General features: G+C 40.5%; 1 protein-coding gene and 1 long non-coding RNA gene across 4 annotated transcripts in view; one reads left to right on the forward strand and one right to left on the reverse strand.

The window, feature by feature from the left end:
* The window catches only part of DHX36 (DEAH-box helicase 36), a 41,471-nt gene that overhangs the window by 1,139 nt on the left and 18,948 nt on the right, over positions 1–21,384 (forward strand). The window contains exons 2-11 of one of the 3 annotated variants that reach the window (XM_038416678.2): positions 7,975–8,096; positions 10,570–10,762; positions 12,382–12,420; positions 13,865–14,035; positions 14,765–14,844; positions 16,108–16,182; positions 16,351–16,517; positions 17,171–17,252; positions 17,921–18,061; positions 20,045–20,147. In XM_038416678.2, the coding sequence (XP_038272606.1) occupies positions 7,975–8,096; positions 10,570–10,762; positions 12,382–12,420; positions 13,865–14,035; positions 14,765–14,844; positions 16,108–16,182; positions 16,351–16,517; positions 17,171–17,252; positions 17,921–18,061; positions 20,045–20,147 (1,173 nt within the window). Of the gene's footprint in view, positions 1–7,974; positions 8,097–10,569; positions 10,763–12,381; positions 12,421–13,864; positions 14,036–14,764; positions 14,845–16,107; positions 16,183–16,350; positions 16,518–17,170; positions 17,253–17,920; positions 18,062–20,044; positions 20,148–21,384 lie in introns of those variants that run through there. The other 2 variants (XM_043491942.1, XM_043491943.1) reach the window with 2 other exon arrangements.
* On the reverse strand, positions 3,169–20,751 carry LOC122455685. The gene is made up of 3 exons (XR_006274083.1): positions 20,739–20,751; positions 11,033–11,037; positions 3,169–3,543 (listed from the first exon to the last, which is right to left on the reverse strand). It is a non-coding gene; the product is annotated as an uncharacterized LOC122455685 (long non-coding RNA).

The raw sequence follows: 21,384 nt of genomic DNA on the forward strand, positions 1-21,384 counted from the left end.
CAAGATTGTGAGAAACAAAACTTTGCTCTGAAGACAAGTGGCATGAAACGTTTGGGCACGCAGAGTAGACGGGATGTTGGTTTTTAAGGTTTTGCTCAAAAAACAACAACAAATAGACACACAAAAGAACCCCACCCAACCCGCCCTACTACAGTAATCTGTAGAGAACACAACCCAGCTTAAAGATGACCTGCTGTATTGACAGGTTTCAGAGAGGTAGATGTGTTAGGGGATGGCTACGTTTGCAGATGTAGAGTGCTGTGAGTTAAACCCGTGTTCGTAGAGCACGGTAGGGAAAGCGCTGCAGTCTGTCAACACTGACGGCTGCAAGCGCACTGGCGTGGCCACATTTGCGGCATTGGGAGCAGCGCATAATGGGCAGGTATCCCACAGAGCACCTCTTCCCATTCTGGTGCTGAGGCTTGTGGGAAGGGGGCAGGGAGTTCAGGGCATTCTAGGTCCTCTAACAGGGATAGCTCAGTGGTTTGAGCATTGGCTTGCTAAACCCAGGGTTGTGAGTTCAATCCTTGAGGGGGCCATTTAGGGATTTGGGGCAAAAATTGGGGCTTGGTCCTGCTTTGAGCAGGGGGTTGGACTAGATGATCTCCTGAGGTCCCTTCCAACCCTGATATTCTATGATTCTATGATTCTCTCCCAACACCCCGTGATGCATTGGTTCGCATCCCAGCAATCCTTGTGCTTCTGTCCACATTTGGCACCATCTTTCAACGTTTTTTGTACTGCGCAGTCTGTCTTCTCTTTCGGTCTGCGGGAACGGAGCCCAAACTGCTGAGGACTATGCTGACAAGTCTCACCAGCACATCACTTTGGCAGTCGAGTTATTCCTTTTGATCCAAAGTGACAGTGGGGGCTCAGACAATGATATCAACTCGAGTAGCGCATATGATACGAGTTTGCTTGTGGCATTCACAGACATGCTCACCACCTTGAAACTCCGTTTTTGGGCTCGGGAAACAAGCACTGAGTGGTGGGATCACATCATCATGCAAGTTTGGGATGACGAGCAGTGGCTGCAGATCTTTTGGATGAGAAAAGCCACTTTCATGGGACTGTGTGAGGAGCTCACCCCCACCCTGTGGCACAAGGACACAAGATTGAGAGATGCCCTGATAGTGGAGAAGCTGGCAACTCCAGACAGCTACCAATCGGTCCCTATTCAGTTTGGAGCGGGGAAGTCAACCATTGGAATCGTGTTGATGCAAGTTTGCAGGGCCATTAATCGCATCCTGCTCAGAAGAACCGTGACTCTGGGTAATGTGCATGACATTATGGCTGGCTTGCACAAATTGGTTTTGTAACTGTGGAGGGGCGATAGATGGGACGCATATTCCAAATTCTGGCACCAGCCCACCTAGCCTCGATGGTATTTCTTGATGGTTCTCCAGGCACTTGTGGATCACCGTGAGCATTTCTTTGATATTAACACAGGCTGGCCTGGAAAGGTGCATGACACACGCATCTTTCGGAACACTGGCCTGTTCAGGAAACTGCAAGCCAGGACTTTTTTCCCAGACCAGAAGATCGCTGTAGGGGAAGTCAAAATGCCCATTGTGATCCTTGGAAACCCCGCTTACCCTTTAATGTCGTGGCTCATGAAACCCTACACAAGGAGCCTTGACAGCAGCAAAGAGTGGTTCAACAAGAGGCTGAGCCGGTGCAGAATGACTGTGGAGCGTGCTTTTGGCCATTTAAAGGGCCGTTGGCGCTCTCTGTATGGGAAGCTGGGCCTGGCCGATGACAGCATCCCTGCGGTTATATCCACATGCTGTACCCTCCATAACGTTTGTGAAGGGAAGGGTAAAAGATTCACTCAGGCATGGAACTTGGAGGTTCAACGTCTGGAGGCTGAATTTGAACAGCCAGAGAGCATGGCTATAGAGGGGCCCAGTGTGGGGCTGCAAGGATTAGGGATGCCTTGAGGGAGCAATTTGAGGCTGAAAGCCACCACTAATGTCTGGTGTCCTGCACAGGAGTGAAATGCAGAGGTTCCAATGTTAGTAGGAAACTGTGTTTGCTACACTGACTTGCAGTATCTTTTTCTTTCCTGGGCTAAGGTATCTTTTACTTTATGCAATAATAAAGCCATTTATTGAAAAGAAAATTATTTTATTGAAAAGAGACCCAACTGCTTGGGAAACAAAAAGGGCAAGGGGGTGGGGAACGGTACAATCACCGACTTGCGTATGTCCTGTCTGGAATACTGTGCAATGAGTGCTGCAATTCAGGATGGCTATACTGCATGGTGATGGGGGTTGAGCGCAGTGGGTAAGGGTCATAGTTTTCAGGGCTGGGTGGTGAAGCTACAGGTGTTGGAGGCAGGTGGGGGTGGGGGTGGTAAGAACCCGAATGTTGGGGAAAGTGGGTTGGAGGTGACATAGAGGCACAAGGGAAAGAATTTTGGGACAAGGGCTGGGGGGGGGGCAGGGGCGGTAGTGCTCTGCCTGCATTGCTACGAGTGCCTGTATCGAATCCGCTTGGTGCTCCATGATGCTTAGTAGCCCACTCTGTGCTTTGGTGCCAGCGATCCACATTTTGCTGGTGGACCCTCCTTTCACTCTCCTGCACTTCTTGATTTTCATTACTTGAATGTTGCATTACTTCATGCAACGTGTCTTCCTTGCTTCTACGTGGCCTCTTTTTGATTCTTTGGAGTCTTTTGGCTGGTGATAACACAGATGGCTGAAATCTCAAGGTTGCATAAAGTTAAAATGCAAAACTTAACAGAGGCAGCATTGTTCATACCAGACAGAGCAATGATGCACCCGTACTTAAGGGCAAGCACAGTCTACACAGTAGCATAATTTGCCTGTCTAAAAGCGAGCGCACATAACCAACGGGAGCCCCAAAATGGTGAGTAAGCACACAGTCAAGCATGACTGATTGTTTCACAGCTGTACTGTCCTCTGGGTTTCTGTGCCTTGGGGAAAGCCAACTGCGGCAGGGGGCCCCTTTACTGAACACTGTTCCCACATTTTCCACAGGAGTTCGTCCTGGAAGATATCTCTCTGCTGAGGGTGACCTGGGAAGCAAGGGAGGGTCTTCTGCTGCAATGCGGCTTCCGCCCTGGCTCATATGCAGCTTGCCTGTGTGCAGCAAAGGTCCCCCCGCCCCTCACTGACCAATGGCACGGACAAGTTAGCCTGACTGGGACAAGGACCACAGTGGCTCTCTCGAGAAAGCTGCACAAGCGCATTGCCCAATTTCTGGATGAAGCTTTTGAAGAGATCACTGAGGTCGATTACTACTATGTGAGAGAGCACATTGTCGCCCTATTCCGCATCTAGGCATGCATGCAGCCCAAACCCTCCTTGCCCCAAGAGCCCACACAAATAACTTCCTTCCCAAAATAAAAGCCACTTATCGGGAACCTCCTCTGGTGTTTGTCCTTTCCCAAGCACTGGCCGCTGCGACTGGCTACCGTCCTCCTGGCTTGAGAACAGCTCCTGGCTGCCTGCATCTAGGGATTCTGGGGTGTCTTCCTCTGCCTCAGCACCCTCACTCCCACTTTGCTCCTCCTCCTGCCTTGTTGCACTGGGCTCTGAAGTGTCCAGAGTGGTCCCCGGAGTGGAGGTGGGGTCACCCCCAAGTATTGCATCTTTCTCTTTGTAGAAACGGCAGGTCACGGGGCAGCACTAGGGCGGTGGTTTGCCTCGCGGGCTTTGCAGTAGGCATTCCGCAGCTCCTTCACTTTAATCCTGCACTGCAGTGCATCCCGGTCATTGCCCCTTTCCATCATGTCCCTTGATATCTGCCCGAAGGTATCGTAATTCCTACAGTTGGAGTGCAGCTGGGACTGGACAGCTTCTTCCCCCGAAACACTGATGAGATCTAGCAACTCGCCATTGCTCCATACTGGGGCTCGCCTGGCATGTGAAGGCATGGTCACCTGGAAAGGTTCGCTGAGAGCACTCCACGCCTGGCTGAGCAAACAAGAATTCCCAGAGAATTTAAAGGGCGGGTCTGATGGTTGGTCACCTGAGGGCAGGGCAGTACAGTTCAAAGTGATGACCAGAGTGGCTAGCGCAGGCATTGTGGGACACTTCTGGAGGCTGATCAGAGCGCACTATAGGACCAGGACGTCCACGTTGGTGCTGCAGCGCTCCAGCGGGGCGCAGCAAAAGTTATTCCACTCGTCAAGGTGGAGTACCAGCAGCGCTGTAGCCGCAGAGTCAGAGCGCTCTACATGCCTTGCCAGTGTGGATGGGTAGTGAGCTAGTGCGCTCGGGGCTCCTTTATTGCTCTGTAACTCGCAAGTGTAGCCAAGGCCTTAGTCTGTATCAGCAAAAACAACAAGGAGTCCTTGTGGCACCTTAGAGACTAACAAATTTATTTGGATATAAGCTTTCGTGAGCTATAACCTTCATCAGGTACATAGAGTTCAAAATTCAGTAGACAGGTATAAATATATAGCACATGAAAAGATGGGAGTTGCCTTACCAAGTGGGGAGTCAGTGCTAACGAGGCCAATTGAATTAGGATATATGTGGCCCATTCCCAACAGTTGACAAGAAGGTGTGAGTATCAACAGAGGGAAGATTATTTTTTTGTAGTGACCTAGCCGCTCCCAGTCTTTATTCAAAAGACACCTCTTGATGGTGTCAAGTTTGCAAATTAATTCCAGTTCTGCAGTTTCTCACTGAAGTCTGTTTTTGAAGTTCTTTTGCTGAAGAATGGCCGCTTTTAAGTCTGTTATTGAGTATCTGGGGAGATTGAAGTGCTCTCCTGCTGGTTTTTGAATGTTACAGTTCTTGATGTCTGATTTGTGTCCTTTTATTCTTTTGCGTAGAGGCTGTCCAGTTTGGTCAATGTATATGGCAGAGGGGCATTGCTGGTACATGATGGCATATATCACATTAGTAGATGTGCAGGTGAACGAGCCCCTGATGGTGTGGCTGATGTGGTTAGGTCCTATGATGGTGTCCCTTGGATAGATACGGACAGAGTTGGCAACGGAGTTTGTTGCAGGGATAGGTTCCTGGGTTAGTGTTTCTGTTGTGTGATGTGTAGTTGCTGGTGAGTTTGCTTCAGGTTAAGGGGCTGTCTGATGTGTAGTTGCTGTCTGTTTGCTTCAGGTTGAGGGCCTGGCCTGTCTCCCAAGGTCTGTGAGAGTGAGAGATCGTCCTTCAGGATAAATTGTAGATCCTTGATAATGCGCTGGAGAGGTTTAGTTGGGGACTGAAGGTGATGGTTAATGGCGTTCTGTTACTTTCTTTGTTGGGCCTGTCCTGGAGTAGGTGACTTCTGGGTATCCTTCTGGCTCTGTCAGTCAGTTTCTTCACTTCTCCAGGTGGGTATTGTAGTTTTAAGAACGCTTGATAGATATCCTGTAGGTGTTTGTGTGAGGGATTGGAGCAAATGTGGCTGTCTCTTAGGGCTTGGCTGTAGACAATGGATCATGTGATGTGCTCTGGATGAAAGCTGGAGGCATATAGGCAAGTATAGCGGTCAGTAGGTTTCCAGTATAGGGTGGTGGTTATGTGACCATCGCTTATTTGCACAGTAGTGTCCAGGAAGTGCATCTCTTGTGTGGACTGGTCCAGTCTGAGCTTGATGGTGGGATGGAAATTGTTGAGGTCCTGGTGGAATTCCTCAAGGGCCTCCTTCCCATGGGTCCAGATGATGAAGATGTCATCAATGTAGTGCAAATAGAGTAGGAGCGCTAGGGGACAAGAGCTAAGGAAGCGTTGTTCTAAGTCGGCCATAAAAATGTTGGTATACTGTGGGGCCATAAGAGTACCCATAGCAGTGACTTGAAGGTATAAATCGTCCCCAAATCTGAAATAGTTGTGGGTGAGGACAAAGTCACAAAGCTCACCCACCAGGTCTGCTGTGACATTATCGGGGATGCTGCTCCTGATGGCTTGTATTCCATCTCTGTGTGGAATGTTGGTGTAGAGAGCTTCTACATCCATAGTGTAGACTATGGATGTAAAAGTCTACATTTCACTTATCCAGGTGTTTCTGGAAGATCACCAATGGATTGTAATTTCCTCAGGAAGTCAGTGGTGTCTCGAAGATAGCTGGGAGTGCTGTACCATAGGGCTTGAGGAGAGAGTCCACATAGGATGCCAGTGCCTGAGATGATGAGGAGTCCAGGATTCCCAGGTTTATGGATCTTGGGTGGCAGATAGAATACCCCTGTTCAGTGCTCTAGGGGTGTATCTGTGTAGACTTGTTCCTGTGCTTCTTCAGGGAGTTTCTTGAGCAGATGGTGCAGTTTCTTTTGGTACCCCTCAGTAGGATCAGAGGGTAATGCCCTGTAGAATGTGGTGTCAGAGAGTTGCCTAGGCTTCAGGCTGTGTCTTATCCCTCTTTCGGCTATCCTTACCAGAGCAAGCAAGCTCCAGAAAACAGTAAAGGAAGTACCCCTGTGTCTGAAAAGCTAAATGGTTAAAATCAGGTAGCCTGGGAGAAGCTATTCATGTTTGTGCTATTCCTCATCCCTGTTTTTAAAACTCCTCTGCAGAAAAGGGGGATCACTTTTTGCTTCTCTAGCAGCACCATAAAGAGCTGTAGTGGGAAAAGTGAGGATTCTCAAGCGTTGTGTTTTTTCTGCTATGGGAATTATCATATGCAACAGTACAGGTATTTCTAATTAGCATTTCTCTGTAGTATCTGCAAAAAGAAAAAAAAGCTTCAAAAACAGACTCCAACGAGAGACTGCTGAATTGGAATTAATTTGCAAACTGGATACAATTAATTTAGGCTTGAATAGAGACTGGGAATGGATGAGTCATTACACAAAGTAAAACTATTTCTCCATGGTATTTCTCCCTCCCACCCCACCCCCCACTGTTCCTCAGATATTCTTGTTAACTGCTGGAAATAGCCTACCTTGCTTGTCACCATGAAAGGTTTTCCTCCTTTCCCCCTTCCCCCCCCCCCCCCCCCCCCCCGCTGCTGGTGATGGCTTATCTTAAGTGATCACTCTCCTTACAGTGTGTATGATAAACCCATTGTTTCATGTTCTCTGTGTGTGTATATAAATCTCTCCTCTGCTTTTTCCACCAAATGCATCCGATGAAGTGAGCTGTAGCTCACGAAAGCTTATGCTCTAATAAATTTGTTAGTCTCTAAGGTGCCACGGGTACTCCTTTTCTTTTTGCGAATACAGACTAACACGGCTGCTACTCTGAAATCTGTAGTATCTGTATACCTCCACAGGTGCAGAGAAGATAGGAGGCATGGAATGTAGAGGAAGAGAGAGAGATTCTTTTTAAAAAGCAATGAAAAATTTATTATTTTGGTTTTGTAATTAATAGTTAAACATCGAAAAGTCCTAAATACGTCAAAGCTTGTCTTAACCTGTTAAAGTGGTCAGAAAAAAGCATCCTTGGTGGCTATTAACAGGAATCACTGTAAGTAGGGGGTTTTAGTATGTAGAGGTGAATAAAAAGATTAGCATTCTAGAAGTGAAAATGTGATGGCTCATTTCAGAGTAGCAGCCGTGTTAGTCTGTATTCGCAAAAAGAAAAGGAGTACCACCAAAGTTTTTCCACCAAATGCATCCGATGAAGTGAGCTGTAGCTCACGAAAGCTTATGCTCTAATAAATTTGTTAGTCTCTAAGGTGCCACGGGTACTCCTTTTCTTTTTGTGATGGCTCAGTTTCTTAAACTTGAGTTCTCCTTACATCTGTAATGCAAAGAATACCACTTAAAAAATCCTCCTTACAAATAATAATTTGTGCATGACTCTGACTGCAAGTATATAGATAAGTAAAAATCTGTGTGGCTGCTAAAATGTCTTGTGTGGCATGATGGAAAAGACCCACTCATCTCTACATTGTCGACAAACAAGTTTAATTTTGTAGTCCCATAAATTGTACTACTGTTACAATTGCAGGAAAATGAAAAACATTTTTGTAGTTAAACCAAGCCTGCAAATAAATTTTGAACATGACTATATGCTCTTAAACACCAGTGGAAAAGCTGTTTTTCTTTCCTCAAATTAGAGAGCTGTGGTGCGTATGGATGAACGCAGGGAAGAACAGATTGTTCAGTTGCTGAATACTGTCCAGACTAGAAATGAAAAAGAACAAGAATCTGTGTCATGGTGGTCCGGTGAGGAAGAAGGGTAAAAAAAATCAATCACTTATGCTATGGGTTTCCTTTTAGAAAATGGTGGCAAAAGATTTCTGTAGTAATTGCTAAAATTAAAGGTGGTGTCATCTTGTGGGTTAGATTAAATAAATAAAATTTTATAAATGCTGATTTTTTTTTTTGATTTTTTTTTTATGTAGTAACACATGGAGGAAATAATTAGTATGACCATTGTTTTCAAACAGTTTTCTAGGTTACGCTTGAGTTCTGGGTTTGAAATTTTTACCCACAACAGAAGACTAAACGTACTAACCATAAATAAGCCAATAGGCGAGAACCTTAATTTTTCATTTTTATTTTGTTTACCTGGGCATTTTTAAGTGTTTGTTACAAAAAATAAATGGTTGAAAATTGGTGCAAAAAATTAACTTCACAGTTTTCTGGATAAATATCGGGGTTGGGGGGGACCGGAAGAAGCAACAAATAGTGGAAAAGATAAGAATATTGAAAGTAAAAGCAGTGTAATGCTGTGGTTTATTTAATGAACTGAACATCAACAGGATGTACACACATGCATACCTATGTGTATCTTCCACCACACGGCCTTACTTAGCCTTGCATTTACATGTGGACTAATTTAATATAACACATCTACCTAATGTAATGGATTGGGTTTTCTTAATGTAACTGGTATTTTCATGTACTTGTGAATTTGGGTGAAAATCAGTAAAAAATGAATAATAGTTTTTGTAAAATGTGGGAAAATTAGGGCAAAAAAATAACAAAGGGCCATACTAATAGGAAATATTGGGAGTAGAAGGTGGAGGAAGAGGCGGTATCTTCACCCAGTGAGTTCCACAAATTTTTACCTCTTTTCATACCCAGCTGCTGGGAGGGAGGAGGCAGGATGCTGGACTTCCAAGGATGCTTGTGAACATTTTTTGTTAGTTTCTCTCTGGTCTTATGCTAGCAAATTTTATAGCTGTAATTCACCATTAGTGGCAACAACTGTAGAAGCTGTAGTAGAGAAGACTCTTCTTTGCCACTGTGGTATTTATTCCTACTCAGTTTAGATGTAATAAGAATTCCTGACTCTCTTTACACTGCAGCTTGGATATTTTAAGAGTGCATTATTAAGTCCCTAAAGCCAGATTTTTAAGAGTATTTTGGTGCCAAAACTACCTTTGAAATCAATGAGAGTTAGGTTTCTAAATACCTTTTGGCCTGGCATACTCTTAAAACATCAAAGTTAATCTTGAGTATCAGACTCTGGCTAGTAGGTATGTGATAAATTGTTGAGGCTCCCCTTGCTGTTGGAAGGAAAGAGTGCTCTCTTTCCCACTCCAAAGACTGTTGGGGAATGGTTGTGGTTCTGAAACTGTCTCTGCATCCCAAATGCCAGAGTACTATCTTACTCTGTTCTTCCCTGGCCTCCATTTTTTGAGTTCTCCTTGTGAATAGGTTCAGCCTCAGTTAATGTTTTCCAAGCTGAAGTGAAATAGGCACACTTCTTGACAATTCCATTTCTACAGACAGGATTCTCAATAGCAGTAATGAAACTAACCACCAGAATCTTGTTAATTTCACTCTGCCACAAGAAAAATGTTATGGTCCTGTTCTTCCAGTCATATCCAATTATGAGATGGGGCAGTGAGAATAGTTAAGGCAGTAGTTCTGTCTGCAGACTCGGACACTGTTACATTGGTTTAGTCAGTATTCTCTGCTACTTAAGTAGGAGAAACCTATTTTAGATACAGGCTTAAAGGGACACAACGTAACAATCCTATGTTGTAAACAAAAAGTCTTATATTTGTATTGTAATAAAACAGACACCATCTATTTAGCAGTCACTCTTCTATCTGAATTTTTTACTTGCTACTGTGATAAATTTTATGCATTTGACAGCAATTTGTATCTAGTTTTCCACAGCTCGTTTGGATCTTTCGCATAGCAGTGGGGATAAAAAAAGTTTTTAAAGTAGGAAAAAGTGAATTGTAGAACCACAAAAATTGTCAGAGTGCTGGCAAGCATAGTACCTGAAATGAATTTTAAATAACTTCAAAAAATTGACTATATCTCAAATTGACGGTATTTTTAATACCAAAGATTATTAAAATTGAGAGCTTTAAAAATCCTATTTACTTGTCACCATACTCGTATACCTTTTTGCATTTCTCTTAGCTTGAATAACAAAACTCAAAGCCTTTATTTGTGTTCAGTCAGTTTCACTTGCAGGTGGCTTGTATGGCAGTGATTGGGTTTCAAACACTGCAGTGGAATAGTTTGTTAAACTGTATTTCTATTGGTATATGTAAAAACAACTTTACCAAATTATATTTTAAGACTATTTAAATATATATGTATCTTAAATTTTGCAGAAATTGATAACATCCCCATGCTCACCAGGGAAACTTTTGTACTTGCCTCTGCTGAGTGGACTTTTTCAAGCTATACCTGAGTTGATATGTGGAAATAGCATTATAATCAAATCTTTGTTTCTGATATAGTCCAGAGGTACCTCTAGAGAAACCAACCTTGGCGAAGACTTCTGTAAAGCAGAGACCAATTTTGGAGAAAACGTTCCTAGATCGAGATTCAGAATATCTCTTTCAAGAAAATGAGCCAGATATTGATTTGAATGAGAAATTTAGAGAAGAGTTAAGAAAGAAGAAATTTGATGCTAGATACATTGAAATGCAGGTACTAGATAATGGTTAACTAGAAGCCACAACTGATGCTAATGTTTTTATTTATAATAGTTTATTTTTATAAGCAAAAACTAGTTACCTTTTATACCCTTGTTAATGGAAAAGTGTCATTATGAAAATCTGTTTAGTGTCACTTAAGTGAAAATACTTTTTTTGATACTGTCATAATGTTCCTTTATGCAATTTATCAGCTGACCACCACTTCAATAAACACTTATACATGGAAATTGCCACTAGTATAACATTTGGAAAATATTAACACTCCTCCTGTGACTACTTCTGAACATAAAAATTTATTTTGTATAATATTTTTCATATGAATTTCATCCTAAAATGCTAAAATTTAAGTGCAAGGCAGTGGACAGCACGATATGATTATTTTTAAGTGAATGAAATGGATGAATTATCTAAAATACCAGTAATCCACCTTTAGACCAGTTTTTGGCCTAGAAATCATTCTGGTTGCTCTGGTGCTGGTGAAAGAACCAGCAATGTTGATATGGACATATTAGTTGCTTTTGACATAGGGTGATGCTGATCTGCCTTCAAGATCTTATGTAGGAGAATGGACTCATCAGCTGATTTCAATTATTCCTTTCTGGCCAAATCCAGAAGGTCATAATATGACTCAAAGGCAAGGGTGGGCAAACTTTTTGGCCTGAGGGCCACATCAGGGAATAGAAGCTGTGTGGTGGGCCATGAATGCTCACAAAACCGGAGTTGGGGTGCAGGAGGGGTGAGGGCTCTGGTTGGGGGTCCGAGCTCTGGGGTGGGGCTAGGGATGAAGGGTTTGGGGTGTAGGAGAGTGCTCTGGGCTGGGACTGAGGGGGTGGGAGGGGGATCAGAACTGGGCCAAGGGTGCGGGAAGGGATGCAGGTTCTGTCTGGGGGTGTGGCCTCTAGGATGAGGCTGGGGATGAGAGGTTTGGAGAGCGGGAGGGGAATCAGGGCTGGGGCAGGGGGCTGGGGCATGGGGAGAGGCTCAGGGATGCAGGCTCCGAGCGGCGCTTACCTCAAGCGGCTCCCAGAAGCAGAGGCATGGCTAGGTGGCTCTGCACACTCCCCAGTCTGCAGGCGCTGCCCCTGAAGCTCCCATTGGAGAGCCGGAGGGGGCCATTGGAGCATGTAGAAGCTGGAGCGGGGCCATGCTGTAGCAGGAGCCACTTGGTGTGGACCCCGACACAGCACCCCAGCTGGAGCGCCGGGGTTCGATCGAGCCGTGTGGTGCAGCCCCGGACCCAGCGCCCTGGCTGGAGCGGGGCAAACCCCAGACCCCGTTCCCCAGCGGGAGCTCGCTAGCCGGCTTAAAACAGCTTGCAGGCTGTAGTTTGCCCACTCCTGCTCTAAGGCCACAATCTTGCAAATGCTTACACACATACCTAAGTATGTGAATAGTCTCGCTGACTTCAATGGGACTGCATACAAACTTAGAGTTAAGCATGCACATAAGTATTTACAGGACCTAGGACTAAGCGTGTACAACTTGTTATAGAAGTAAGTTATCTTTTTTCAGATTAAATTTTTGTTGATCATAGACAAAACTGATTGTATTTCTTACCTCCAAAGCATAAGTGTATTTTACAAATGAATATAACTTTGTTTTTTCCCCCAGAGATTCCGAGAGAAACTTCCTTCATATGGGATAAGAAGGGTAAATGTGTTTATTTTTACTTTGAAATCCAGGGCACCTCTGCTATTTTGTTATAAATATAGAAAAATAAGGGTTTGTAATTCAGACGAAAAATATGATTACTGGACCCAGATTTATAACAGAAGGCCTCTGGTTTGAAATATTTTTTTAGAGGAAATGTAAAGAATCTTACCACCTTATAAAGACATCAGAACATGTGAGGCTTCATAATTACAACTAATTTCTTTCCAGAAAAGATTTCAAGCACATTGACGTGCAATGTAGGGAAGCTCGCTCTGCTTATGTTGAACCATACAGTTTTACAGCTAGGCAGCAGTCTCCATGGAAACCAGGAATGAGCACCAAGTATATTTAAAATACTATATAGCTTTTTTCCATCCTTCACTTTTCAGATTTAACTTTTAAAATGTTATATGCTGTTTGAAACTAAGGTGACTAATTGCCATGCTTACTTGTAATTTTAATAAACATTTTATTTACTGTATTATATCTAAAATTGCCAGGTGTGGCAATTTTTATTGCTGGTCATGGTATGTATGTGAGAGTTATGGTTGAACATTGATTAAATTTTGTCTTTATTCCATTTTAGCCTCTAGATCACACAACTATGGCTGCATGCTGTTTTATGCTACCTATGCACAATGAGTGAATTATGGAGCATTTTAGCCAAAGGGGGTTATTTTCATCTTAGGTTAAATAACTTGTATGTTACATATCAGGGTGAAAGTACTCCATATGCTTTTTTTTTGTAGGTTTGTTAGACCTTTAATGGACAGTATAACTTGTACTATAAATGGACACTTTCAGGTCCATTTTGGCCCCTGATTTTAGTTTTCTCTTTGAAAAAAAAGACAAAATCTAAGAAACAAAGTTCCATTGCTCTTCCAATTCCAGTAACCTTTTTTGTGGGGTTTTAAACATTCCCTTGCTGTGATTGCAGCACAAACACTGAAACATTGTGCTGAAGTATGTGAGATGGAAGGTGCTGCTGAATACTGTCGAGAAACATACCAGTCTCTTTTTCAGTGACTGAACTGAATGAAATACAAAAGCCAAACGAACAGGAAAAGTGAGAAGTTAAGCTTCATTTTCAATTATCTAGGGATAGCTATATTTTCAAAGGGGTCTCAAACTCTGTTCATAAACCAAAGTGTTTGTGCAGGACTGTTCATTGTGCAACCCTATTTTTATAAATGATAGTATTCATTCTGTATACACAAGTAATTTTGTGCATGGCCTTAGTCATATATTTAAAGTGCGTGGCATACTTTGAGTCTCTGGCCCTAAACTGTTAATAAAATGTGTGTCTAAATATGTCCCTTTAAAGTACTGTGGCTTGTTTTTTTAAATTGAATTCAAAAGAATAGGGAATTATAGAAGGCCTTCTACAGTTTAAAAAGACTTTTTCAACATAACGTTACATTTTCTTTTCCTTTTAAAATAGGAAGTGATAACTGTGATCAATAATAATCAGGTGACTGTGATAAGTGGTGAGACTGGTTGTGGAAAGACGACACAAGTTCCTCAGTTCATTCTGGATGATTATATAGAGAGAGGGAAAGGATCTGCTTGCAGGATTGTATGTACCCAACCTAGGAGGATCAGTGCTATCTCAGTAAGTGCAACGTTGAAAAACTGAATTGTTTCTTTGAATATTAATTTCCTTTTTACAATAGAGAAATTGTGGGACAAATTATTTACTACTTGTATTGCAGTACTGCCCAAAGTTCCTAATCAGAACCAGGCCTTGTTTTGCTAGGCACTGTACAAGCATATAGGATGTGTCATTCCCTCAAAGAGTTTACAATTTTAAATTCCCAATTCTGCGAAGTCTTGCACCCATAAATTGAGTCATGTTGACACCTATGGGCTATCAAGTATGTATGTGCAGGATTGGAGTTCAAGAGATGTTGCTCTTCTGAAGTAAGCATCATTGAAGCTGAACTCTCTGGCAGGTCTGTGTAACCTGCAAGGGTAGTGGAAGTTCACCCGGAGCTTACCTATAGACCTTTGTGGATCTTATTAGTTGGGTTTCCTGCTCACTATGCCCATATTAGGCAAGAATGCTAACGGTAAAGGAAAACGTGAAAGGGTCTGTACTTAGATTCTTGCTTTTTGGACACCTTATGTCTTGCTGTTTTTGAGCTGCCCAGAAGTGCTTTCCTATCACTTTTCTGGACGAAGCAGCACAGGTATTAAAGGTAGTTTTAGCATTATTATAAACTGACATGTAACTTCTTCATGGTAGATAGTTCCTACTGAAGAATACCTTGAAGCTCAGATAAGCCTTTATTTATTTATTTATTTATTTTTTTAACATGATGCTATTTGGTTTGATTTTAAGGTGGCAGAGAGAGTTGCAGCTGAAAGGGCAGAAGTGTGTGGTAATGGCAAGAGTACAGGATACCAAATTCGTCTCCAGAGGTAATGATAGTTTTCTTGGTGTTTGGATGCTGACTTCAATGTAAACTGACAAATCCAGTATAAATCAAACAGGAAAATTTGAAATACTATTTTAAACATAGACGGAACATACTTAACCGCTTTCACCCAGAGGGGATTCCTGAGCAATTTTCCTGTAAATGGTTGGGAGGAAAAATAAGTACTTACTTGAAAGCTTGACTACAGTGGTTGAACTTTGATGCTACTTAAATTGGTGAGAAGCCAATTTTTGTAGTATAGTCTACTTTCCTGTCATGGGGGAGCAAGTTTACATCTGTAATTCTGTTAATTTAAAGGGGATTTTAATCCTTTAGAGATAAACAAAATGAACACCACATGGTGGAAGAATTACAAATAGCACAGGGTAAAAAGGCTATCAATATGCACATCTTAAACTGTTAAAAGGTGAGTGAGATAAGAGATGTGGTTGAGGCAGAGAAGGAACAAAATAATGTTATGGTTCAAAGACTTAAAAATATCTTGTGCACTAATTCTGGTTACGCTGGAAACCATTCGAATGGTCAAGTTGAAAATCACAGCTCATGCAGTTTCCAATCTGGAAACAGCCTTATTACAACAGACATATAGAAGGGAGTGTTAAAGTTAAAAATGTCAACAGCTTTAGGCCCTGATCCTTTGAACATTTATACATATGTTTAATTTGACTACCACGTGTAGTCTCATTCAAATCATGTAAGGTTAAGCATGTTGCGTCAGTGTTTTCAGGTTTAGGGCCTTAGTGTAGGTGCTGATGTATCTGGAATAATCCTTAAATGAAAAACTGAGCTGAAAAGCTAAAAATAGAGAATATGGCCCTAGTTGTAATTTGATATTCCAGTGTTGTTTTTGTGCACAGATGTTTTTATTCAGGATGTACAATTATTCATGGAGCTAAATTATATTCTCATGTATAAACGCTGTTTAACAGAAAACAATATTTTGCCTTGTCTTTAGTCTAACAACAATTTGGGATGAGTAGGGAAAAGCTAATCCTGACAAATAATGGCTGTAACGCCTGGTACTGTCAGATTGCTAATGATCCATTCCTCATCATAGGCATACTATGGCCTAGCCCTGACTTAATCCCGTCTTGCACTAATTTAGTTCAAAATGAGCAGGCCTAGAGAATAAATTGAATGATGTAGATTGTCATTATAGAAAGTGCATTCTGCTTTGAAGCTTTTAAAGTACTTTGTAAAATATTAGAAAAGAGAATTCAAGAATTCTTAATGCATCTCTTTTCAGTCGGTTACCAAGGAAACAAGGTTCCATTTTGTACTGTACAACAGGAATCGTCCTTCAGTGGCTCCAATCAGACAAGTAAGTATTTATATTTAAAAAGAAACTAGTGAATACAACTATCAATGTTTTAGTGAGCTAGCTTTTTAATGGTTCTGTGTTTTGTTTCCATTCTTTAGCACTTTTTTTTTTAAATGCCTTGCTTCTGCTAAACATAAACGTTATCAACTTTGCATTCTTTTATTTTAGGCAGTTGTCCAGTGTTAGTCATGTTATTCTTGATGAAATCCATGAAAGAAATCTTCAATCAGATGTCTTAATGACTGTTGTTAAAGATCTTCTAAATGTTCGACCAGATCTGAAAGTAATACTGATGAGTGCTACTTTGAATGCTGAGAAATTTTCAGAATATTTTGGTGGGTGATATGCTTGAATTGTAATATACTTAATATATATATTGGACTTATACTTTTTAATAATGCAGTTTTAAAAAAAGAAAAGTGTGGGTTTGACTTAAAAACAATGATTATTTCAATGTTAAGAGGTCTCAAAGTAGGGTGCAATCTTAGAGATTCCTTGATTTATCCCATCATTGTTCTACATTGCTGCTTTTGTTTTTCTCCATGAGATGCTGTTCAGAACAGTAGAGTTAATGCACACTATAAGTTGCCAAACAGAGGTTGGCATTATCTTCAATTTTTAAAACTCTCATTTAGCACCCTTAGAGGGCATGAGTGAGTGATAGCTAGTGCAAATCTTCCTATGGTATTCTAACCAGTCTACAAGTGGTTCATCTGCCTTGGGTTTCAGTCACATTGGTTAGAACGTAGGGAAGTATGCACTGCTGTTGCCTGTGGTGGTCTATTTAGTGACTTTCTGGGGGTGTTAACTTGATACTTTTCACAAGCATTAAGTGTACTTGAAAATCAAACTTAATAGATATACAGTTAAGTAGAAAGGAACTCTTTTGACATTTTTTCTAACTATTTTTAATGTAGAATATTGTTACAGTATTAAGTATATTTTATTAGTTTTCTAAGAATTAAGAAGTTACACTCTTCCTTAATAGACAATTGTCCTATGATCCATATACCTGGATTCACCTTCCCTGTTGTGGAATATCTTTTGGAAGACACAATTGAAAAGTTAAGGTCAGTCTGTTTCTGAAAGTAAAGATCCACATAACTGTTGGATGCTACTAGGCACATATGTAGAATGATGTTCACTTTTACTCAGCCTAGCAGTTTGGATTTTCCACAGTTGCAAGTCACATCTCACCATGAATAAACTGATGTGTATTTCGGTCTTGTTTCAAATAACAACTGACATTTCTGAACTGATGGCAAACATCCTGTTTTTAAAAAAGCATTTTTGACCATGGAAAATTCAGTATTTTTTTCTTTGTTTTCACAAATGGCATCATATTTTTAGCAAGATGCTATCAGTAGTCAAAATCAAATTTAAAAAAAAAAATCTCAACTTGAAGTCACTTGTTTTATTTTTTTTTCCCCCTCCCAAACTAGGTTAATTATTCATGTTGAAATGCTTGATTATCTTTGCATTTTCAGGTAGCTAGAGAAATTTCAAAAATTCTTTTTCTGCATATTTTTATGCTTTGTAGAAATGGAGCCCACTTTGTAGATAAGGCTTCTTCAGCTGTTTTTCTTTAAAGCATAATATTACAAGGTACAACTAAAATCTTGCACGATATTATCAGTGGGTTGAATCACCAATGTATTTGTTAGCCTTTAAGAAATTTTTTTCTTAATTTTTAAATTAAAATAAAATATTAAATGACCATAATAAATGTGTACTTTAGATATACTCCAAAAGATAAAGATTGCAGACCATGGTTGAAGAAGGGCTTTATGCAAGGACACATAAGCAGACCAGAAAAGGAAGAGAGAGAAGAAATCTATAGAGAACGATGGCCAGATTATCTAAGGCAGCTGCGAGGAAGGTAGGTCTTGTTTGTTCATTTCTATGCTGTCAGGTATTACCAATTATCTATGTACTTCTACAACTGAGAAACATAAGATTATAACGTGCGATTAATTAGTTTTTATAACATGCTTACCAGTTACATAAAGATGGCTATAACATTGTGAGTCGTGCAGTTCAGTGCTAAGCGTAAGTGTGTCCTACATGAGTCCGCATACTAGCATAGTATGTCACATGCTTGGTTAAACTAAAAGTTGCAAACTCAAGTCTGATGTAGGGGAAGAAGTCGCAATCAGCCATTTACTATTGGCATGCACATGGATAGTCCACAATTCTTTCTATTCATCAAACTGTCAGGCTGCTTATACTCTGATCCCTAACTATTTCCCTGATGGCTTCTCTACTTGCTCTATCTTTCCCTTTGTAGTAGATATTGCTAGTAGTCTGGTCTGCATAATCAACAAAACAGAACAATAAACACTCCACAATGTTTTAAAAATATTTTTGACATCCTTTTCTTCAGACTATTCCTTCATAACCCTCTAAACAAACAGATTAAAAATTACATAAACCAAACCTTTGTTATACTTACCATTTTAACTGATAGTCTTTGATTTTTTTTTTTTTTTTTTTTTTTTTTTTCAGCCCTTTCCCTTTGGTTGCTTACACTGCTTTGCTCTCTTGGACATTATACTGATTATTTCAAGAGGCATGATGTAATCCATCCTAGAAATCCTTTTTTTGTGAATGGACAACCCAGCCAATCCTTCTCCCAAGACTGCACGAATTACATCCTGCTCACTTCCCTACCGTACTAACCATTTTGTCCATTTGGAGGCCATACTCCAAAACTGGATTATATATGTGTGGCTCAAGTGTTTGCCTACACTTAAACACACAATTACAAAAATTCTACCCATAAATGACCACTTGGAAGCCTAAATGTCAATTTATAAGTTTTGCAAGTGGACCTGTTTTCAAAAACATGTCCCTCTATGGGAGATTTTGTTTGAGCAAAATGCATTGGTCAGTTACGGTAAGAAAAACAAATTGTAGCAGCATTAATATCCCAGGCAGTTAAGCCTTCCTTGCCCACAGACTTTTGAGGAGTAGTTTCCTGCAGGAGGGGGAAGGGAAATAGGGTGACTGGGGAGCAAAAGTTAATTTAACCCCGTCATGTCTCACCTGTTTTTCCTTCAATAGGGTCATGACAGGGATAAGGAAGGAAGATCTCCTTTTCAGGAACCTCGTAAACACCTTTTTTGCCCCACTTTTCAGAGCTTTACACTATAGCATTCAAGCAATGGATAAATGATTTTAAAAAATTGTGCAACATGTTCCCCACCACAGGGACATGTTGCTTCACTTGTCATCCCTGTCTTTTTCAAAGTTCACCACTTTCTCCTCTCAGACTTCTCTTCCTTCCCCTTTTTGCTGGAACTTCAATGATTTTTAATGACTCATTTATAATGCATTTCAAGGTCTTCACTGATTGGATAACTGCTGGCTTGAAGAGTTAAGTCCCTGAGGCACTTAATTAGTTTGAATGGTGAAGCATGAAATATTTGACTGCAGCAACTTTGTTAAACCAAATAATTAATTTAGCTTAATTTGGACATGTTATATTCAGAAACTTGACACTTCACCTTACTTACCAATGGAACTCAAAACATTTTGTATATGTTAAGTACATGGGCTAAATGTTATGTAGTCTCACTTTGTACTAATTTGATGTATGTCATAGTGTGACCTAACTGTCTCAAATTATTTAGAGCAAAGTATCATTGTCTTAAAGCTCTCACATTATTCCAGATTCTAAATCTAGGGCAAATGTGGTGTAGATCTATGCAAGTCTAGTGTATAAACAAAAGAGAATTATATCATACAAGAATACTGCATTTTCTTTGCTGTCAAATTGCAATTGCCTTGTAATAGAAACACTTGAAATGAGTGAATTTTTTTTTTCTTAAAAACTTGTCATTATGTACACACTTATCTATAGGTATTCAGCAAGTACAATAGATGCATTGGAAATAATGGATGATGACAAGATTGATCTTGACCTTATAGCTGCACTTATCAGACACATTGTCCTAGAGGAAGAGGTGAGTTTCTCTGTGATTTTGCGTAACTTATTAAAATAAGTTAATTTTCTTTCTAGCTAAATCACTTGACTCATGCTGTCTAACAGTTTTCAGAAAGCTCGATTTTAATTATAGATTTGAATTATTATGCTGAAACAAAAAACTGCCACTAACAATCAATCCTATAAATGTTCTCAAGTCCTATTGCTTAGCAAACTGTTTTTCCTCCCACTAGGAGCTACATATCTAAAGGAACAAAAGCCTTATATGGGCTTGTGCATGTTCCCATTGGATTTATATTCTTTACAAAAATCACTCACTCCAAATAAAATATTTAAGTTAAGATTCTTCTCTGCTTGCAGTAGTGTTACAATAAAAATATTGGGTGTGATCTATTTTAACAGCCAGAGGAAAAGGATACAACGTTAGAACATGACACCACACTTCAGGAAATTCTGCACTGTGATCAGCAATCACTAAAAATATCAAAACGTAGATGGAAATTATTTTGGGTTACATCACTACATTGAGACTGAGATTTTCAAAACCACCTGTAGGCTTTAGGTGCATAATTTTCATTTAAGGTCCTGATTCAGGAATGCACTTAAGCACCTGCCTTGTTGAAGTCAACAAGATTTAAGCTTGTGCTTATAGTAAGGAAGTGCATAAGTGCCTTCCTGAATAGGGGCCTTTGACAAGAGTTTGCATCTAAATCTTCATAGCAGCTTTGAAAATCTCACCCTAAAAAATTCATGCTTCTTTTAGTGATACTGAACCATATTACATAGCCCTTATTACCTAGACTGGGAGCATTGTTTAGTGAATAAAGCACAGAGCTAGATGTCTGAGGATCTCCTACTAGTTCTGACATTGACACACCTTGTTTTTTCCCATCTGTTAAGTGGGAGTAATAGTTTAATTGGATATTAAGGCTTAATAAATGATTTGTGAAGTGTCTTGCAGTCCTTTGATGGAAGTAGCATAAAATTTAAATGAATTTATTGCTAGTTGATATCTTTAAATTCATTGTTGTACTCAATGTGTATGTCAAAAGCAATATCAGTAGTGTAGTAATCAAAGAATGTAGTGAAGAATTTAATTGTGCAAAATCACATTAAAAACACTGCCTGGAAATTTCATGAACATAAAAGTAAATCACCAGCCTTCCACCTTCTTGCTCTTTATTGACAAATGGGTAGAAAAATTAACTGTACTGTTTTGAGTTGTAATTTATTTCTTTAAGGTATCATGTACTGAG

The sequence above is a fragment of the Dermochelys coriacea genome, chromosome 9, assembly GCF_009764565.3.
Source record: "Dermochelys coriacea isolate rDerCor1 chromosome 9, rDerCor1.pri.v4, whole genome shotgun sequence".
Lineage (NCBI taxonomy): Eukaryota > Metazoa > Chordata > Testudines > Dermochelyidae > Dermochelys > Dermochelys coriacea.